We start from the raw sequence: 17,313 nt of genomic DNA, 5'->3' as shown, positions 1-17,313 counted from the left end.
ACGAAATTACCCTCTAATTTTAACCATGGTTGCCTTGCCTCCTCCATATGCGTGGCGGCAAAGCAAATCGAACTTATCTGTAATGATAGGTGAAATGTCAATAATATCCTCATACGACAATATTTACATTTCTTCTGTGTTGGGGTTAGGGGTGGGCACTCAAATTGGCGAACCGAAAATTCGAGTCAAACCACACCGATCTAAATCGAAAAAAACCCAGTTGACCAAAAAGTCAACAACTTGTCAAAAACCAAACCGGACCGGTTTGGACAGGTTTTGAATTCGATTTCATATCTTCAAAAACTAAATCGGGCCGAACCGAACCGGTCAAATTAAAAAATATATAATTTCAATATATATTTAACGAAAGAAAAAACTAATATTTATCGAAGTTCAATTTCAAAATATCTCTTTTTTCTAACTTTAATATTTATTTTTATATGAAATTGAATAATTTGTTAATTTTCAAGTAAAAATAATAATATTTCAGTTGAGAATTGTATTAAAAAATAATTTTTATAATCCGGTTCGAAATTGAACCGAACCAAAACCAAAACCAAACCAAAATAGGTTCAACTCAGACCGAACAGTTTTTGAATTTTTTAAAATTAAAACCGAACCAAATAAATAGTATCAAATTGGTTCTAATTTAGAGTAAAAATCGGTCCAACCCGAACCGTGCCCACCGGCTAGGCGCATAATAAAACAAGATCTTTATAACATAAGGGAACAAGAATAACATGAGCCCATACAATATAGAGATATTTAATCAAATACCCATTCTTAGCACTAAAACTATAAATAAACCCTACACTATTTAATTTCTATAAACATACCCCAAAAAAACCCAAAAAATAATAGCTGGCCCTATTGAATTTAATTTTAATTATTAAATTACTTTGATACCCCATTGAGTATTTTGGGCTGTTTTATGAGGTTTTTGGGTTGAGTTTGTTTTAAGAAATCAATGGCAGTTTTGTAATTTAAAAGAAGTTAAAAGCCTTATTGTTATGTTGTAAATGGGTTTTGGATGTGTTTCTAAAGTCCATTTCATATAGGGTTTTTTTATAATTTAGGCTCCAATATTGGGTATTATAGTGAATCTCCCAACAATATAGGCCCAATGTCAACTCAAATATTTATTTTTTCTTCTTTTGTGTATAGCATGCTCAACTCAAGTTTGCCATGAGATGAGATGGTAGCACAAATTTTTTTCTTCTTTATATGATGAATAAGAAATATAAACCTCACAATTAAGAGCCCGTTTGGGTATGCTTCTGTTAGAAAGCACAACAAATTTTGTTTGATAAAAATTCAATTGATTTCTGAAAAAGTATTTCTATAATACAAAAAGTACAAAAACATATTTGTATAACACATAAACATTTTTTTTGTTTTTATGCTAAATATTATCATAAATGGCTTCTAATTATTTATGCTTTTAGACCCTATTGAAAACAAGTGCCAAACATGTTTGTTTAGGACATTTCTTATTAAGAGGGACAATAGTATATTAAACTGACACACACTACACGGATGTTTTAAGTCTTTGCAACCAATGATAAAAAGTGAAGAAACATCACTTACCCTCCATTTGAATGAGGGAAAATAACTCATAATTTAATATGAGAAATTAACAACTTAACCGTGGAATTTATTAAATGACGCGCAGAAAAAACCGTGAAAATTAGGGCATCAAATTCCCGAATTTAATTTCCACCAAAATATGCCTCGTTTCACAATTTTCATAGTGCCATTTACAAAATTATGTCATTTACAAAATTCATCATACATAAATCCAAACATTGAAATCTTCAATTGCCATAAATTGAAATGATGGAAATCTAAATTCCCCTATTTTAGAATTCTATGTACTTTTCAATTCATTCATCCAAGTGGAGGGTTACTAAAAAGGAAAGACTTTCTTCGTTATCGAAAAAGAGAAAGACTTTGCATGTATGCTACAACAAATGCATTAAATTGTGTGTAAATTGAAGATTAATTTAGTCTGTGTAGTTGACATGATTAATAATAGGAATAAATACGTTGATAAATGTTAGAGATGAGCAAATTATACTCATTATAGCATTGAGAGAGTAAATACAATTTTCACTAATGGTGTGTTTACTAATCAAGAATTTGAATTCTCCTAATGAATTGAATTTCACTTATGGAGGATTCATGTGTTTACTTCATATCAAGAAATTTTAAAGTAAGTGGGGCCCACACAAAATTAGGAATTGAATTCCTGATTTTGGAGGAATTCAATTATTGAGTGGGATATGATATTCTAATTCCTGGAGAACTAACCCATTAAGAATTCATATATTCTACCCATTATATATCCTCATATAATTTTAAAAATTCTAAATTTGTCATATACCTTAACCTAACAACGATGACATTTTAGTAATTAGCACCACTCCTACCTTAATTCTATATGATTTAGTAACAATTTCAATAGGGATTCAAAATCTAACTCTCCTCAATCTATATGTTTTAGTAAATAACTTCAATGGGAATCCATAATCTAATTCTCCTCAATCCATATGGTTTAGTAAACAACTTCAATAGGAATATATAATCTAATTCTCCTTAATCAAACTCCTCCTCAATTCAATTCCTCCTAATTCAATTACAAATTAGTAAATATGCCATAAATACAATTATGCTTTCACATTATTTATTACTATCATATCCCCCTCTAGTTTACAACACATTTTACTCTTATTTATAGTTTTTTCTTTTTAACTCATTTTCTAAAATAATTTAGGGTCAGTTTGGCATTATTGTGTTGTGGAAATAATTGTTGTCAGCTTTGTTGTGAGAGAAATTTTTTGTTAAAAGTGTTATTGGTATTGATTTTACGCATAATCAAAAAATGATTGCAGCATAATCATTAAACCTAGCGTCTTTTCGAAACTGATTTATGCATAATCAGAAAATGAAAGCACTTCATTGGACTTCTCAAAATTTTTTAAAAATCATTCATCACCCCAAATAAACAAAAACTTAAAATTGAGAATATATATATATATGGACAATCTTGGTATTTCATCATGACCAACACACGAGACCTAATTCTGCCCCAAAGTTCCAAATGGCCAATCAAATATTAGAAAATTGTCTGTACTTATTATTTTATTTTTTTGGGTCAACTATTGGCTGTACTTATTTGCTCGCAACAGATGGGTCGGGTTGTATTTTCCCATTGGATCACCCATCGCATCTGTGATGGGGTCCACCTGATTTTCCACGCCACGTAGCCAAACGCGGTTTGGAAAATTCTCCTCACCTGTCTCCCCGTCACCTCAAAAACCAAACGCCAAAATGCGAAACGTCTTCTTCTCCAAACCCAAATTCAACTCAACAATGGCTTCCGATTCGATCTACACCTGCACGGAGTGCGGGGCAAACCTGAACCTGAGCGCCTCCTATCTCTACCCACCGGACTTCTTCTTCGAGGCCGGCAACAAGGGAACGCTGTCGTTTTCGTGGGTCGACGGCACCAAGTTCAGGTTCGAGAAGGAGGACAAGATCAGGCCCTTTTTCGAAACCAGAAACTACTGGGGCATCCAGAGGACCAGGACCAAGATCAAGTGCAACGGCTGCGGGCGGCTCGTCGGGCATATCTACGATGATGGGCCCCCCATGACTGACAGTCCAGGTCAGCTCCACATGGGGCCCAGCCAGGTCATTCCCAGAGCTGCTAGATATAGATTCAAGACCAAGGCCCTTCGTGTTTCATCGTCTGGGACTTAGTTGGAATTCTGAGAATTGTTTCTGTAATGTTTGAAGTTGTTTTTCTTTAACATACTGTAAAGGGTCTTTTGTGTTGTTGATTCTGTTGATTCTATATACTTTGTCTTGTAGTTGAAGAAGATCGTCTTAAATTTGTAATTAATCTGAAGTCTGAAAATTTTGATATAATTCTGGGTTCCCACAAAAATTATTGCATTAAAAACAAAAAAATCCAGGTGCATTTTCTGGGAAATTTGGAAAAAAAAAATCCCCTGTTTTCTTGTTTCAATTTGAGGCTAAAGCTGTGGACTTTTCGTTTTGGGCAGGGAGCAGCCTATTTTCTTAGTGGTCGAAGAACAGGAATCCATTTATGAAATTAAAAAGATGATTAGCAACTAAAAGCACATTTGTCGGTGGACTTTTTTTGGGGTTGGTCAATTTTTTTGGATGCCTGGAATTAAGAACATTCTGCCAAAATATTTAGGTGGGGAGTTACTGCAATCTAAATTCTCAATCTTACTCGAAGTTTCAATCTGCAACTACCAGTCAATTTTTCTTTGTATTTTGTGCTTCTTCTTCACGGGAAACACCGTCAGGCTCTAGCTAACTGATATAAAATTAAAATTCAACCCCCCCTTGTAAAATGGCTGATTAGAGAATAGAAATGGGCGTTGTGACTGGAAAACAAAGCTATCAGTCATGTTTGAAAGTTAGGTTGGAGCAGTAGCTATGGAGTTGGTCATGAAAATCGATATCCAAGACTTTCAATCATTAGTTATTCCTTGCACCATATTGCAATCTTTCACAAACAGAGCAGGCACCGTTGCGAATTCAAGTGGGCAAAGGGATAAGCATGAAGATGAAGCAAATAGAGGAGGCACCGGCGTCACCGCCTCCACCACCACCACCACTTCCAAGGTTCTGGGCTAAGAAGGCTGCGCCGGAGAGTGTGACAAAGCGAGAAATTGCCAGGTTCTGGTTTCAGAAGCGCATTGAGGAAGAGGAGCACCTCCTCGCTGCTATCAAGGCTGCAGCACGTATTAGAGCACTCAAGCTCTCGGTAAGATTTTTCATGACACAAGGTTAAAAGCCATGCATTCAAAGGGGCTTTGGCTAAAATTTTGAGAGAGATGATCAAATCTTCATTGCAGCCTAGTTTTTGCAATTATGCAGAATCTATTGGCAAAAGAAAAGACTTCAAAATGAATTGTTAGGAGGGTAGGCTGAAAGAAGTAGTTGAATTTCTTACATTTGCTTAACTTGTTGAAGGTGTATGGTGTATAGGAGGAAGATTACAGACGTTTTGAGGAGTCCTTGGACAACGACGACGACAAAGCCAATGGTAAGGATAGCTCTGCTGCAGCCACTAATGACAGCAACAAGGATGGAAACAACGACGAAGTTCGTGTTGGGATTAAGGACTGGTGAGTTAATTTGTCTCAATCAATCAAATAGCTTAAGCAAGTTCACTAAATAAGCCTGCTTGAAAATTCTAGAAGTTCTCTTAACAGAGATTTTAAACAAACATATTTGCAGGTGGACAAAGAGCAAGTATGCATACTTGAACCAGCCAGCAATAGAGTCCATGGAGCCTCCGAAAAGGCGCACCTCCGCATATGTCCCCAATTGTTTTGCCTATAAGCCCACCCCTCTCTACCCTACCTCTCTTGGTGTGTTTTAGAACAGCTGATCAGCAGCGGCTTCAATTGATTGGACTGAAAATGGTTCATGAATTGTATGACTCTTTGGAATAAGTGAAGGTTTGCAGCCTTTGCAAGCATTGGTTTCATCATGTGGTGTATTTCTAAACAAAACCACAGAATTTAATTGGGATGTAGTGTAAAGAAAAGAGTCCCTTTGTTTGTTTGGTTTGTGAGTGCAGTGCAATCTGCAGGTCATGTATATTTTTCTGTTTCTGTTCAGCATAATAGGATGCTGTCTTTCTGAATATTCTTAAAATTTTGTCCGGTCTTTTCCGCTTAAAATACATGCTGGAAGGTCCAAATTCAAATGTTGGATTGTTAGCAGCCAATCCCAATTAACAAGAATATCAATATCAGTCTGGCCTAGTCTTGACTGTAGCAAACAGACCTCAAGTACCCTTCCTAACTTCACTGAAATATGTATAGAATTTGTAATTGTAAACCTTGAGTCATCAAACTTTGGATCTCTAATTATTAACCTCAAAATCTGAATCAACCGTAGCATTTGTACAATTGGCCGAATGGATCAACGCAGCTTTAAATTTTGTCTCAAAATACCTCAAGTAGGACTAATCATATTGTTAATTTGAACCGCACATTTATGCATTTTAATAAGAATTAATGTATTAAAATAAGTCGAACATGTCCGGTTATCTGACAAAGAAAAACGTAACATGTCAAGAGTACTATTTTGACAAAGGAACACCTAATTGTTATTTGGAGGACTAAGCCATGGATAATTGTTATTTTGACGAAGGGGAAGTTGTAATTAATAATTTTCCTTTTCTTGAGAATAATTGCATATATAAAAAGATAGAAGAAACATAAAATAAAATAAAAAGACAAAAAGGAATTAAATACGATTTATAAGCAGATACAGTACTGGGATTTTAATTTGAGACTTTGAAAACAAAAGCGCGTAGAGGTTGTAGAGGGTAGACGTAAGATGCTCTAATATAATTAAATCTCTCATCGCAGACCTTCAGATCTTGCTGTTCCAGTTTCCAAATCCAATCCTCGATCTTAATCTCTAGGTTTCAAGTTCAATCTCTCACAGATCAATGGCGGTTAAGCCAAGGCACGCGCGCCTTCAGACTCGCAAAACATCGTCTTCTTCCTCCACGCTGGTCCTCACTTTGCTCGTCATGTTCACTTTCGTGATCCTCATTCTTCTCGCCCTTGGAATACTCTCGGTCCCGAGCGGCTCCTCTGGCAACTCGGCCAAGGCAAACGATCTCAGCTCGATTGTACGGAAGAGCGCCGACAGGTGCGTGATGGGTCGGTTTGAGTTTTTGTTGTTGTTTTTTTGTTGTTTTTGGGTTTCAATTCTGGTTGGTAATTTGGTAATTGTTTTGACTTTAATAGAAATGAAGAAGAAGGGGCAGGGGAGCAGTGGGTCGAAGTCATCTCATGGGAGCCGAGAGCATTTGTCTATCACAATTTCTTGGTGAGCTCGCTTTAACTCTCACACTCATGAAGAATTTATGATGTTTCTGAATTAGTAGCTTGTATTTTCGTAAAAAATCTAAATGAGCATCTATTGTGTGTTGGAGTTTCTGATAATTGTGCCAATATTTCTTGGGTAGTATTTAGTGTGGAATTAACGTAATTGCATATGCTTTTGGGTGAAATTAAGGCTTCATATATAACTGGATTTGATGCAATCTAAATTCACCAAAAGCTGAACCCAGTTGGCTAATTTTGGCAGACCAAGGAGGAATGTGAATATCTAATCGATCTTGCCAAACCTAGTATGCACAAGTCAACAGTAGTTGATAGTGAAACTGGAAAGAGCAAAGATAGCAGGTCTTGGTTTCTCACTTCCTTCTCTTGTGTCATTTCAGTTAAAAGATGTAGATAGGAAAATCTGTTGTCTTTCATTTCATTCCCTTGCTTTATCCCCTCATGCGCGGTGCAATTGTTGAATATCTTGTATGCAGGGTCCGTACAAGCTCTGGAACATTTTTGCAAAGAGGGCGCGATAAAATTATCAGGAACATTGAGAAGAGAATTGCTAATTTCACCTTTTTACCTGTAGGTATGCTGTTGAGCTCATGCCCTCTTATTTATGTATTTTTTGTGCCTTTTACTGATTTTTCTGCCTTCAAAGTTGAAGGTACTGCCTTCATGTGGACTACAATGTTTACCTAAAGCTATGATGTTCATCTATTAATAATGTAGCTATGCATGTTCCATACAATTCACGAGCTGTTTTTTACACGAAATACAGAACACGGGGAGGGACTTCAAGTTCTCCACTATGAAGTTGGACAGAAGTATGAGCCTCACTATGACTACTTTCAAGATGAGTTCAACACTAGGAATGGAGGTCAACGTATAGCTACGGTTCTCATGTACCTGTAAGTTTCGTAGTGTGTCTGCCTAAACACCCTTACTTCTGGTGCACTACATAGACCCACTAATATTCTTTGGAAATGTTTTCTCCTCCCATGTGGTGCAGCTCAGATGTTGAAGAAGGGGGTGAGACTGTGTTCCCTGCTGCCAAAGGGAATATTAGGTCTGTGCCTTGGTGGGATGAGCTATCTGAATGTGGGAAAAAGGGACTTTCTGTTAAACCCAAGATGGGAGATGCATTGCTTTTCTGGAGCATGAGGCCTGATGCATCTCTAGATCCTTCAAGTTTGCATGGTTAGTAGCTTACTCATAATTAATTATTGGCTTTTTGAAGCGTCAATTTCTGGCTTCTATGTTTCCAAAATATCCATCATGGAAAATGACATGTTTATGTGTGCTTCCTTTATGAATTTAATCCTAATTTAAAACATAGATTTCTTTTCTTTTTTTTTAATTATTATTTTTTTTTTGGTGCATCAGATTTCGAAACTTTTATTAGTTCATTCACAAACATGCTGACTTGTAATACATTTATTAATAATGAGTCAAATTTCTCTCCTGTTTATTTCAGGCGGATGCCCTGTGATTAAGGGAAATAAATGGTCATCTACTAAATGGGTGCGTGTCAACGAGTACAAAATTTAAACTATTACCCCAAAGGTGACTATCTATACCCAAAATAGATAACTAACAGTTTATATGGTTGCTGCATTATGTGAAGCTACCACATTCAGTTTCTCAAATTCCTAAAATCGGCCAATTGACCGTTTTATGCTTTTGTTCTTATGTATTGCTTGGTTCAGGTTATGCTGTCATGCTATTTCTACATTTCAATTATATAATATTGTTTTCTTTACGATTACCTCTGGCAGGCTATACGAGTTCTTATGTTGTAGTACTTGTCAACATCTCAAGCCAGAGCTTCAGTACTTGTGCTTCAAGTCTCATTTGTAACCTAATACACCGATCGGCGCCTGCATGCCCCTTAGGTTTTGATGTACTACAGCTGCTCTTCTACTAAATCAATTTTTGTTTCTTAGCTATATATTCTTGTTATCACAACCCCTGATGAAATAAAACATCTATCTTCTTTATTTTTAATGGGAATTCCAACTCTCAGAAGGTTTAGAACATTGAGTTGTTGAAAAGAAACAGTAAAAAGAGAAGAGCTTGTTCATTCACGGGAAACCAAAAAATTGCACGTTCCAATTGTATGTTTCTTATATCTCATCAATTCATGTATTCTTGTATGGAATCAACCCATGTAAGGTTCACGCCAAACCCCGAGACAAGGATGATTCAAATTCGTGGAATTTCAAATCACACAATCGATGACCTTGCTACAATCTCGTGGATGGTTGTGTAAGTGACAATCGCACGCATGTGTAGGTGCCAGTTGGGAGCTTAGTGAAGCATCAATTTCACACGCTGTCAATTAGAGGCAAGGCCTATTTTGCATCAATGTCTGACAACCACTTACATACACACGAGCATCACTCAAATACATGACTTACGTACACACGAGCATCACTCTGATAACGTGACTCTGGTTGACCTTCCACCTTTTGAAAATAAGTTATCAATTGTCATGTTATGCGTTAACACAAGTTAAAACGCTCAAATGTATAACTCGGTCTAGCAAGCTGAAAACAAGGTCGCATTGATTGCCCCTCACACCTTATAAGCCAAAAGTTAAAAAGTTAAAAATGGAAAATTTGGAAAACCATCAATGACACGACAGTATTAAAAAAAATTCATCACGAATAATACAAACACTAAAACGCCTGAATATTCTGATACAAGAATAGAATACTCCCACCAATATTCCATTATTTATAATGTAGTTGGGGTCAGCTCTGGGATTGAAACAACGTTTTGTTGCCGAACCATGTAGATTATTAGAACTTGAGGAAAAATTGGTACAATGTTGAACTACACCTGCATGCCAAATAGCCTTTTCTGGTTGATCTAGCTTTTGATCAGATTCCTGATGACATATTGCAAAATGCCTCCATGATCAAAATATGCCAGCTCGACCTGCAACAAAGAAAATACAAGGGAATTTTGAAGCAACCTGAACTTGACAAGGCTAATAAAGATACGAAAGAGGCAGAGCATGATGCAGTCCATTACCTCCGTATCGAATCGTAGTGTACATACGAAGGATTTGCCATTATCTGTCACCACTGTAACATCCTGTCCGGGTTTAATTTCGTCAACACTGCTTGGAAGATCGATGGTGTAACGTTCCTCACCGGTTAACCCAAGAGTGTCTGCGTCTTCCCCAGTCTTAAAACATAGTGGAATGATGCCCATGCCCACAAGATTACTGCGGTGAATGCGCTCAAAGCTCTTTGCTATGACCGCCTTCACACCCTGAAAATAATTATGATTTAAAGCAGACTTCATTAAATAAGTCAAAGATAGCAAACACATATTTGAATTAAAATGGAATGGGATACTGCCAGAGGGCATACCAGTAGCATTGGACCCTTAGCAGCCCAATCACGAGAACTTCCACTCCCGTATTCAGCACCAGCCAAAATAATCGTAGCATGCCCTTCACTTTTGTACCTCTGTTAATAAAAGTTAAAGAGCAAAAATTGTAGATTCAGGTGGGGCTTGAAGGCATCAACTTTAAAACATTGAATACAGAAAATCTTCCCAAGGAATTTAAACCATTTTTGGATAACCTTATGTAAAAGTTAAGATTAGTGGGCATTACCATGGCAGCATCAAACACGGACAGTTTCTCTCCAGTGGGAATATGGATTGTTTTGGGACCAACTTCTCCTTTCAAAAATTTATTGACTAGCCGAATATTTGCAAAGGTGCCTCTTGCCATAATCTCATCATTACCACGGCGACTTCCATAAGAGTTGAAGTCCCTTCTATCAACACCACGTTCCAGAAGGTATTTGGCTGCTGGACTGTCTTTGTGGATGCTACCAGCAGGTGAGATGTGGTCAGTTGTGATACTATCTCCAAAGTTGAGCAAGCAGTAAGCATTCTTCACTCCATGAGCGCCCGGAGGAGACATGGTCATATCTTTGAAATAAGGTGGCTCATGTATATAAGTTGATTTTGGGTCCCAGGCATAAAGAGTGCCATCTGGTACAGATAACTGATTCCACATTGGATTTCCTTTGGTGATTGCTTCGTATGTAGCCATAAACATATGAGGAAGCACATTTGATTGCACAACCTGAAGACAGAATAATTAGACCAACAAGAATTTCCAATCCCTCAATTTCTATAGTAACTCTACTAGTGAATTCATTCCAAAGTTATCAGAAAAGTAAAAAGAAATTCCCAGTAAAGCAGTAGAGCAATTTACCTCTGCTACTTCTTCATTAGATGGCCAAATGTCCCTGAAAAATATCTTCTTACCATCTTTTCCCAACCCAATTGGTTCTGTTTCGAAATCAATATCTACCTGCAGCACAGCCAACGAATGAGATATTGCACCAAAAAGACAAATGTGACAGGCACAAAATCATTTGAGCACAACAAAAAAGGGCATATGCATATGAATAGCAGAAAAGAAGCATATAACATAACATGATACAGAGAGTAACAAGCAGCTGTGCAAGAACTTATGAGCTCCGTACCGTTCCAGCAAGAGCATAGGCAACAACAAGGGGAGGAGATGCAAGATAATTGGCCCTTGTTAAAGGATGCACACGACCCTCAAAATTCCTATTTCCAGACAACACAGCCGCAGCTACAATATCTGTAAATGAGGAGAAAATCAACTACTTAGTCACCTTGCGAGACTCCATAGAGTAGCACTACTGTAGAAAATTTATAGAAAGTTTACCATTTTCTGTAATAGCTGATGCCACAGCGTCATCAATATCTCCTGAATTCCCAATGCATGTGGTGCATCCATACCCAACAATATGAAACCCTAACTGATTCAAATACTGCTGCAACCCACTGCAGGACAATACATGCCTTATGATGAATACCTTACAAAAGTAGTATAACTTTCCGAAGATGTGGTACAGAGATTCTTAAAAGTACCTCTTCTGTAAGTATTTGGTTACAACCCCAGAACCCGGAGCAAGACTTGTCTTAATCCAGGGCTTGACCTAGTAAAAGACACATTGCACGTAGAATTAATTAAAAAGACTCACTATAATGCCCTACATTATATAATGCTGAAATAAGATAAGCTTCCAAACCTTCATTATTCAACTCCAAAAGTATTCAGTAGACCAAAAAACATGAGGGCAGCAATTTTCTAGTGGTTCTAGCATAATATATTTCTTTTCTCACTTTCTCTTTTTCATCCTATGAATGATTATACCATTATGAGAAATGAGCTACAAGTAGAGACATCCAACCTCCAATCCTAATTCACAAGCTTTCTTTGCAACCAAAGCAGCTCCAAGCATTACACTAGGATTTGAGGTGTTTGTGCAACTGGTGATAGCTGCTATAACCACATCCCCATGCCTTAGCTGCGCTGGGGTTCCATGAAATGTGAACTCTACAACTTTATTTTGAGATTCCTTCGGCACAGCAAAACCCTGCAATACCATGCAAGAAACATAAGAAAAAGAGAGAGGGTTGATGCACAATTACCCATTATGATAATATCACTAAAACTACTATGAGCAATAGTCTCAGTCATCAAATTTGTAAAATGGAAAACTAAGGGCCTGTTTGATAACCATTTCAGTTTTAGTTTTCATTTTTCATTTTTCATTTTTTGTGCTAGAGTATAGAGGAAAATGAGGGTGAGAATGGGAGTGAGGATGAGATTGAGAGAGAGGATGAGAGGGGAGGATGAGAAGCAGGAGTCACAAAAGTGAAAACAATTTCAAATATATTTCAGTTTTTAGTTTTTGTTTTCACTTTTGTTACTCATCCCTCCCATCTTCCACTCTCATGTTCCTTCTCAATCCCATCTCCACTCTCACTCTCACTTCCATTCTCCCTCTTTTTCCCCTACAATCTAGCACAAAAAATGAAAACTAAAATTGAAACGGTTATCAAATGGGCCCTAAGACACTGACAGTTTTCTATGGTCATCGACCAAAAACGAGTTATGATCCTTGCATTTTCTCTTCTTAATCAAAATCTTAAACGTCCATGTGTCACCATCCCATCCTTAGGATAAGCTTTTGAGGAAAAGGTTTTCTAACCATGGACACAGAACAAATAGAAATTTCCTTATTCACAGAATCAAATTCTGGAATATTCAAATGGCCCCACAGTTTCCATGCCGTACTATATGAAAATTTGTGTTAATGCTGGAACTTCTCACCTTAAATCCAACTCTATTGTCAAGGCATGCATGCCAATCCACTTTCATTTCTTTCAAAGTAACACGATCATGTGGCCTACAAGACATATGCTTCTCAGTGGCACATAAAAAAAAAGATCGAAATTAAAATTGGTATTAAGTGTGTGCATAATAGCTTGATTTGACAATAAATTGTACCTCTTTGGACCTGATATGCATGGTTCCACTTCATTAAGATTTAGCTCCAGATATGAGGAGTACACTCTCTCAACCTGGGGCTGAGTTGAGGAAAAATATTCATTCAGAAACCATATTGCAGAAGTTGTTCAATAGAATGGTATTCAAGGTCATGGGTGCGCATATTGTACCTCATTGTAGTCGACAAACATCCTATTAGCCCGTAAATAGGATTCTATCAGAGCAACCTGCATGGTAATTTTTATCTCAGCATATAAACAAACGGACAGGATAATGAAAATGTTTAACCAAGCACTTACCTTGTCATCACTTCTGCCTGTTAGTTTCAGATATTGCAACGTGACACGATCCACAGGAAAGAAGCCCATAGTCGCACCATACTCGGGAGACATGTTGGCAATTGTGGCACGGTCTGCTAGTGACAATTCACTCATGCCTTCTCCTGCATAAGAAAGTAAAGGCCAACATCTAATGTGAGAATAATAAGCAACCCAGACAGCAGCTGAAGCCTCTATCATCAAAAAACTAATATCACTAGATACTAAGACTACATATATGGGTTTACCATAGAACTCCACAAACTTGCCGACAACTCCATGCTTCCTCAGCATTTGAGTAACTGTCAGAACCAAGTCAGTAGCTGTCACACCATCTCTCAGTTTTCCTAGCAATTTAAACCCAACAACACCAGGCAGGACCATGCTCATGGGCTGTATTAAAAAAAAAATTAAAAGAGTAAATGAATATTTCCGGATAAGAAACTGCAGAAGGAAGTGCATTGCAATAAAACCCAATTTGAAATATAACACATGGCTCAGTAATGAAAAGAAGATATCAAGTTATTTATCAAAAAGCAGGCCTCTCCATTGAAATAAACTCCTTTACCTGGCCAAGCATTGTGGCTTCTGCTTCGATCCCACCCACTCCCCAGCCAGCAACACCTAATCCATCAATCATTGTTGTGTGAGAATCGGTCCCAACCACACTATCAGGATAAAGCAAGCCATCTGTGTGGAACACGACTCGACCAAGGTATTCCAAATTAACCTGTAAATCAGAAATTCAATTTGTATGTCTCAGGTTGGCATTCTGGAATGAAAATAGGCGTTATACATTAGAGATTACACTTTTTTATTTCCATATTAATTGAATTACCTGGTGAACAATCCCTGATCCAGGAGGAACCACAAGCATGTTATGGAATGCATTTGATCCCCATTTCAGAAAACCAAACCGTTCTTTGTTTCTCTGGAACTCGAGTTCCATATTTGCCTGCACTGCGTTTACTGATCTTGCCACATCTACCTGAACTGAGTGATCAATGACAAGATCTACTGGGACCTACGTTCACGAGAAACTAATGTTGATACTCTTTGAAATAATTAAGAGAACAAAAGCAAATGGCAAGTGTGTAATGAAACCCGATGACTGTCACGTTATAGAAAACAAGAAATGCCAATGTGAGACAATGGCGCACACATGTATATGTAGCTCACCAATGGGTTAATCTTGTTAGAATCTCCCTTTAGATTGTTCATGGCATCTCTCATGCAAGCCAGATCAACAACAGCAGGCACCCCAGTAAAATCCTGTGAACCAGATGAACAAACACAGTGACAATCCACATTTCACCAACGTTGTGATAATGGCAAGTTCCAACACTGACTATCCACAACGTATTTACCTGAAGAAGAACTCTAGCAGGTTTGAATGGGATCTCAACCTGCTTGGGAGATGTGTTCTCCCAATCAATAATTTTCTCAACATCCTTACTCTTAACCTGAAACTCGTCACAGTTACGGATTGCTGATTCAAGAAGGATCTTGATAGAGAATGGCAGCTTGTCTGCAACACAAACACCAATACACGGTCAATATTTCATCACAAAGTTTCACACTTTAAAGTATATCACACAAAAGAACACTCCGTTTCATTGCAATAATCCAAAACAACTACTTTGCACAACATAAATCACAAAGACTCAAAATTTCTACTCATTTCCCAATGTTTCTCGAAAACCAAACAGAAAATACAAGAAAACCAATTAGAGGAACAAAAAATACAAACCAATTCTAGGATCATTGAGAGCTGGTAAGCTGTAGTATTTTCCGAATTCACCACCATCTGGCTTCTCAAGCGCCGTCAGTATCTTCTGAAATGGATTCGCCGTCGCTGCAAATCAACCCAAAACATCAAAATCCAAAACAAAAGCCAAAAAACAAAACAAAAAAGCAGCGATCAGAAAAAAAAAAAACAAAAACAAAACAAAAAATGAGTAAGATCGTGCTGCAGTACCCATAGCGATATACTGATCCAAGCTTTCAGCTAATCGGATCGATCCAGTTAGTTTTAGGGTTTTGATTTAATTCGAAATGAAGTGGAAGATTTTGAAAGAGTGAGAAGGTGGAAGTGAAGAAGGAAGAGGAGGAGGACTACACGTTATATGGAGTATTTGTTGTCGTGCGTTTTCTTGGTCCGATGAATATCCTGATCTTAGTGAACAACAATTAGGTGAGAGCGCGCCTACTTTAATAATTCCTGCGCTTTTTTATCTGATTTGGTATTGGCCTGTTTGTTGGGTATCTTCTCTTCTGTTAAGGCCAAGCGTGGGCCTTCTTGGGCTGGGCGTGTGGCTTTTCATGAATTTTCTATTTCTTGCCTTTTGCTATTTTTAGACCATTTTGGGTTCTTTTCTTTTTTTCTTTTTTGATCTTAATTTTGCTATAGAATAGAATCCCCGCTAAAGGTTGGAGAATTCCTATAGCACATGTGAAAATGTTTGAAACTTCAACCTTAAACTTTACTTTGTGTCACTCAAGGCGTGTTTGAGATTGCTAATGAAATGGTTAAAAACAGTTAGAAATGTCTCTGACAGTATTTGACAGAACAACTTAAAAGTGTTTTTAGACCGTAAAAAGCGTTTTATGGACAAAGTAGTTCCAACTTCTTTTTGAAAAAACTTTTTTTATCTTTAATAAAAATTTCGACGTCTTTCTAGTTATGAGCCTAGGTACTTTCTACAAAAGCATTTGGCAACTTTTCTTGCTCACACGATTTCTCTCTATCCAAAAATACAAATTTAGTAACCGAAGAACAAACTTCACCGGTAGACATCACCACCACCAGATATTTCATATCATGATTATGGGTAGATGCTCGGGTATCTGTGGCCATATGTGAATTGCTGAAATATCAGAGGCCACTGGATGTTGATGCTGTTTTTGGAATTAGCAAAACCTTGTGGTGGTTTACCTGATTTTTACAACTAGAAAAACTGCCCTCAAGGGCCTCAACCATCGCTGTATCTCTAAAGCTGGAACACAATATATATATATATATAAAGAGTTTTTATTGAGGAATCTCTCTCAAATTAACTTATTTGAGGGACACTTTTGTAGGGCTCACTTCGTATTGTGTTTCACTAATTCAAACCGTCTATTTTGTAGATACTCATTCAAATATCATCTCTACAAAAAATCACTTGAATTCGATATCATTTGACCACTCAATTGAGTTATTGAAAATTTTAGTACTTTCTTGAAGTTCCGTGTTCATTAATTTTGTAAGACACAATTGGATATCAAAACGGTTTCCGATTTGTCTTTTTTTTTTTTTTTTTGCAAGGATAATCTAAAAATGTAGACTTAAAAAATAGATGGTTTGGATCATTGAAAAAAAATTTGTATGAGACCTTAAAGGGTGTCTCTCAAATAAAATTATTTGAGGAATCTCTCAATAGAAAGGGGTTGAAAATGAAGAAGAAATATTAGGATATATATGGGTTTGTTGAAAATGGAAAAGGGACCACATAATGTTTTAGGCATTAGGGTTTAGGATCATCTTTCAATAGGACATTGTTTGGAGTTGGAAAGAGAGCATGAACTTGTCATAAAATTAAATTAATTGTTATTATCGCATCTCTCAAAAGAAAAGGTACTTTTAAAAAAAAAAAATCGAGAAAATAAAATGCCCAGTTGGACTTTAAGAGCACTTCCAACGGTGCTCCCCATCCCGGGCAACAGGAGGCCTAAGCCCCAGTTTGATGTTCTAGCGGGCTTCAAT

General features: G+C 37.1%; 4 protein-coding genes across 4 annotated transcripts; 3 read left to right on the top strand and 1 right to left on the bottom strand.

Moving 5' to 3' along the window:
* The first annotated feature begins 3,284 nt into the window (after positions 1-3,284).
* LOC117635792 lies at positions 3,285-3,930 on the top strand. Its single transcript, XM_034370156.1, has one exon. The coding sequence runs from the start codon at positions 3,331-3,333 to the stop codon at positions 3,760-3,762; it is 432 nt and encodes a 143-aa protein (XP_034226047.1). The 5' UTR covers positions 3,285-3,330; the 3' UTR covers positions 3,763-3,930.
* A 571-nt stretch (positions 3,931-4,501) lies between these two features.
* On the top strand, positions 4,502-5,695 carry LOC117635791. Its single transcript, XM_034370155.1, has 3 exons — positions 4,502-4,801; positions 5,026-5,165; positions 5,278-5,695. Exons 1-3 carry the CDS (start codon positions 4,595-4,597, stop codon positions 5,420-5,422), a joined length of 492 nt encoding a protein of 163 aa, XP_034226046.1. The 5' UTR covers positions 4,502-4,594; the 3' UTR covers positions 5,423-5,695.
* Positions 5,696-6,103: 408 nt separating this feature from the next.
* On the top strand, positions 6,104-8,932 carry LOC117636144 (probable prolyl 4-hydroxylase 10). Its single transcript, XM_034370623.1, has 8 exons — positions 6,104-6,711; positions 6,810-6,891; positions 7,153-7,250; positions 7,385-7,482; positions 7,675-7,804; positions 7,906-8,093; positions 8,371-8,459; positions 8,672-8,932. The coding sequence occupies exons 1-7, from the start codon at positions 6,506-6,508 to the stop codon at positions 8,442-8,444; spliced, it is 876 nt and encodes a 291-aa protein (XP_034226514.1). The 5' UTR covers positions 6,104-6,505; the 3' UTR covers positions 8,445-8,459; positions 8,672-8,932.
* A 508-nt stretch (positions 8,933-9,440) lies between these two features.
* Positions 9,441-15,800, bottom strand: LOC117636143 (aconitate hydratase 1). Its single transcript, XM_034370622.1, has 20 exons — positions 15,547-15,800; positions 15,319-15,423; positions 14,936-15,096; positions 14,748-14,840; positions 14,407-14,592; positions 14,137-14,298; positions 13,817-13,961; positions 13,551-13,693; positions 13,422-13,478; positions 13,252-13,331; positions 13,075-13,150; positions 12,149-12,334; positions 11,826-11,893; positions 11,620-11,738; positions 11,411-11,532; positions 11,137-11,235; positions 10,525-11,004; positions 10,277-10,375; positions 9,933-10,175; positions 9,441-9,836 (listed from the first exon to the last, which is right to left on the bottom strand). Exons 1-20 carry the CDS (start codon positions 15,548-15,550, stop codon positions 9,768-9,770), a joined length of 2,697 nt encoding a protein of 898 aa, XP_034226513.1. The 5' UTR covers positions 15,551-15,800; the 3' UTR covers positions 9,441-9,767.
* Positions 15,801-17,313: the final 1,513 nt, after the last annotated feature.

This window comes from Prunus dulcis, chromosome 7 (genome assembly GCF_902201215.1).
Source record: "Prunus dulcis chromosome 7, ALMONDv2, whole genome shotgun sequence".
NCBI classification, from domain to species: Eukaryota; Viridiplantae; Streptophyta; class Magnoliopsida; order Rosales; family Rosaceae; genus Prunus; species Prunus dulcis.
The sequence above is the reverse complement of the archived record's forward strand: the minus strand, read 5'-3'. Positions and strand labels throughout refer to the sequence as shown.

Excerpts from the sequence above, each read along its gene's own strand:
- LOC117635792 (XM_034370156.1), top strand. The coding sequence starts at position 3,331 with ATGCGAAACGTCTTCTTCTCCAAACCCAAATTCAACTCAACAATGGCT.
- LOC117635791 (XM_034370155.1), top strand. The coding sequence starts at position 4,595 with ATGAAGATGAAGCAAATAGAGGAGGCACCGGCGTCACCGCCTCCACCA. Across the intron at positions 4,802-5,025 it reads TTAGAGCACTCAAGCTCTCG|GAGGAAGATTACAGACGTTT; the intron begins GTAAGATTTTTC and ends TATGGTGTATAG. Across the intron at positions 5,166-5,277 it reads CGTGTTGGGATTAAGGACTG|GTGGACAAAGAGCAAGTATG; the intron begins GTGAGTTAATTT and ends ACATATTTGCAG.
- LOC117636144 (XM_034370623.1), top strand. The coding sequence starts at position 6,506 with ATGGCGGTTAAGCCAAGGCACGCGCGCCTTCAGACTCGCAAAACATCG. Across the intron at positions 6,892-7,152 it reads TTGTCTATCACAATTTCTTG|ACCAAGGAGGAATGTGAATA; the intron begins GTGAGCTCGCTT and ends TAATTTTGGCAG. Across the intron at positions 7,805-7,905 it reads GCTACGGTTCTCATGTACCT|CTCAGATGTTGAAGAAGGGG; the intron begins GTAAGTTTCGTA and ends CATGTGGTGCAG.
- LOC117636143 (XM_034370622.1), bottom strand. Across the intron at positions 10,376-10,524 it reads CCGTGTTTGATGCTGCCATG|AGGTACAAAAGTGAAGGGCA; the intron begins GTAATGCCCACT and ends TTTTATTAACAG. Across the intron at positions 10,176-10,276 it reads CTAAGGGTCCAATGCTACTG|GGTGTGAAGGCGGTCATAGC; the intron begins GTATGCCCTCTG and ends AATTATTTTCAG.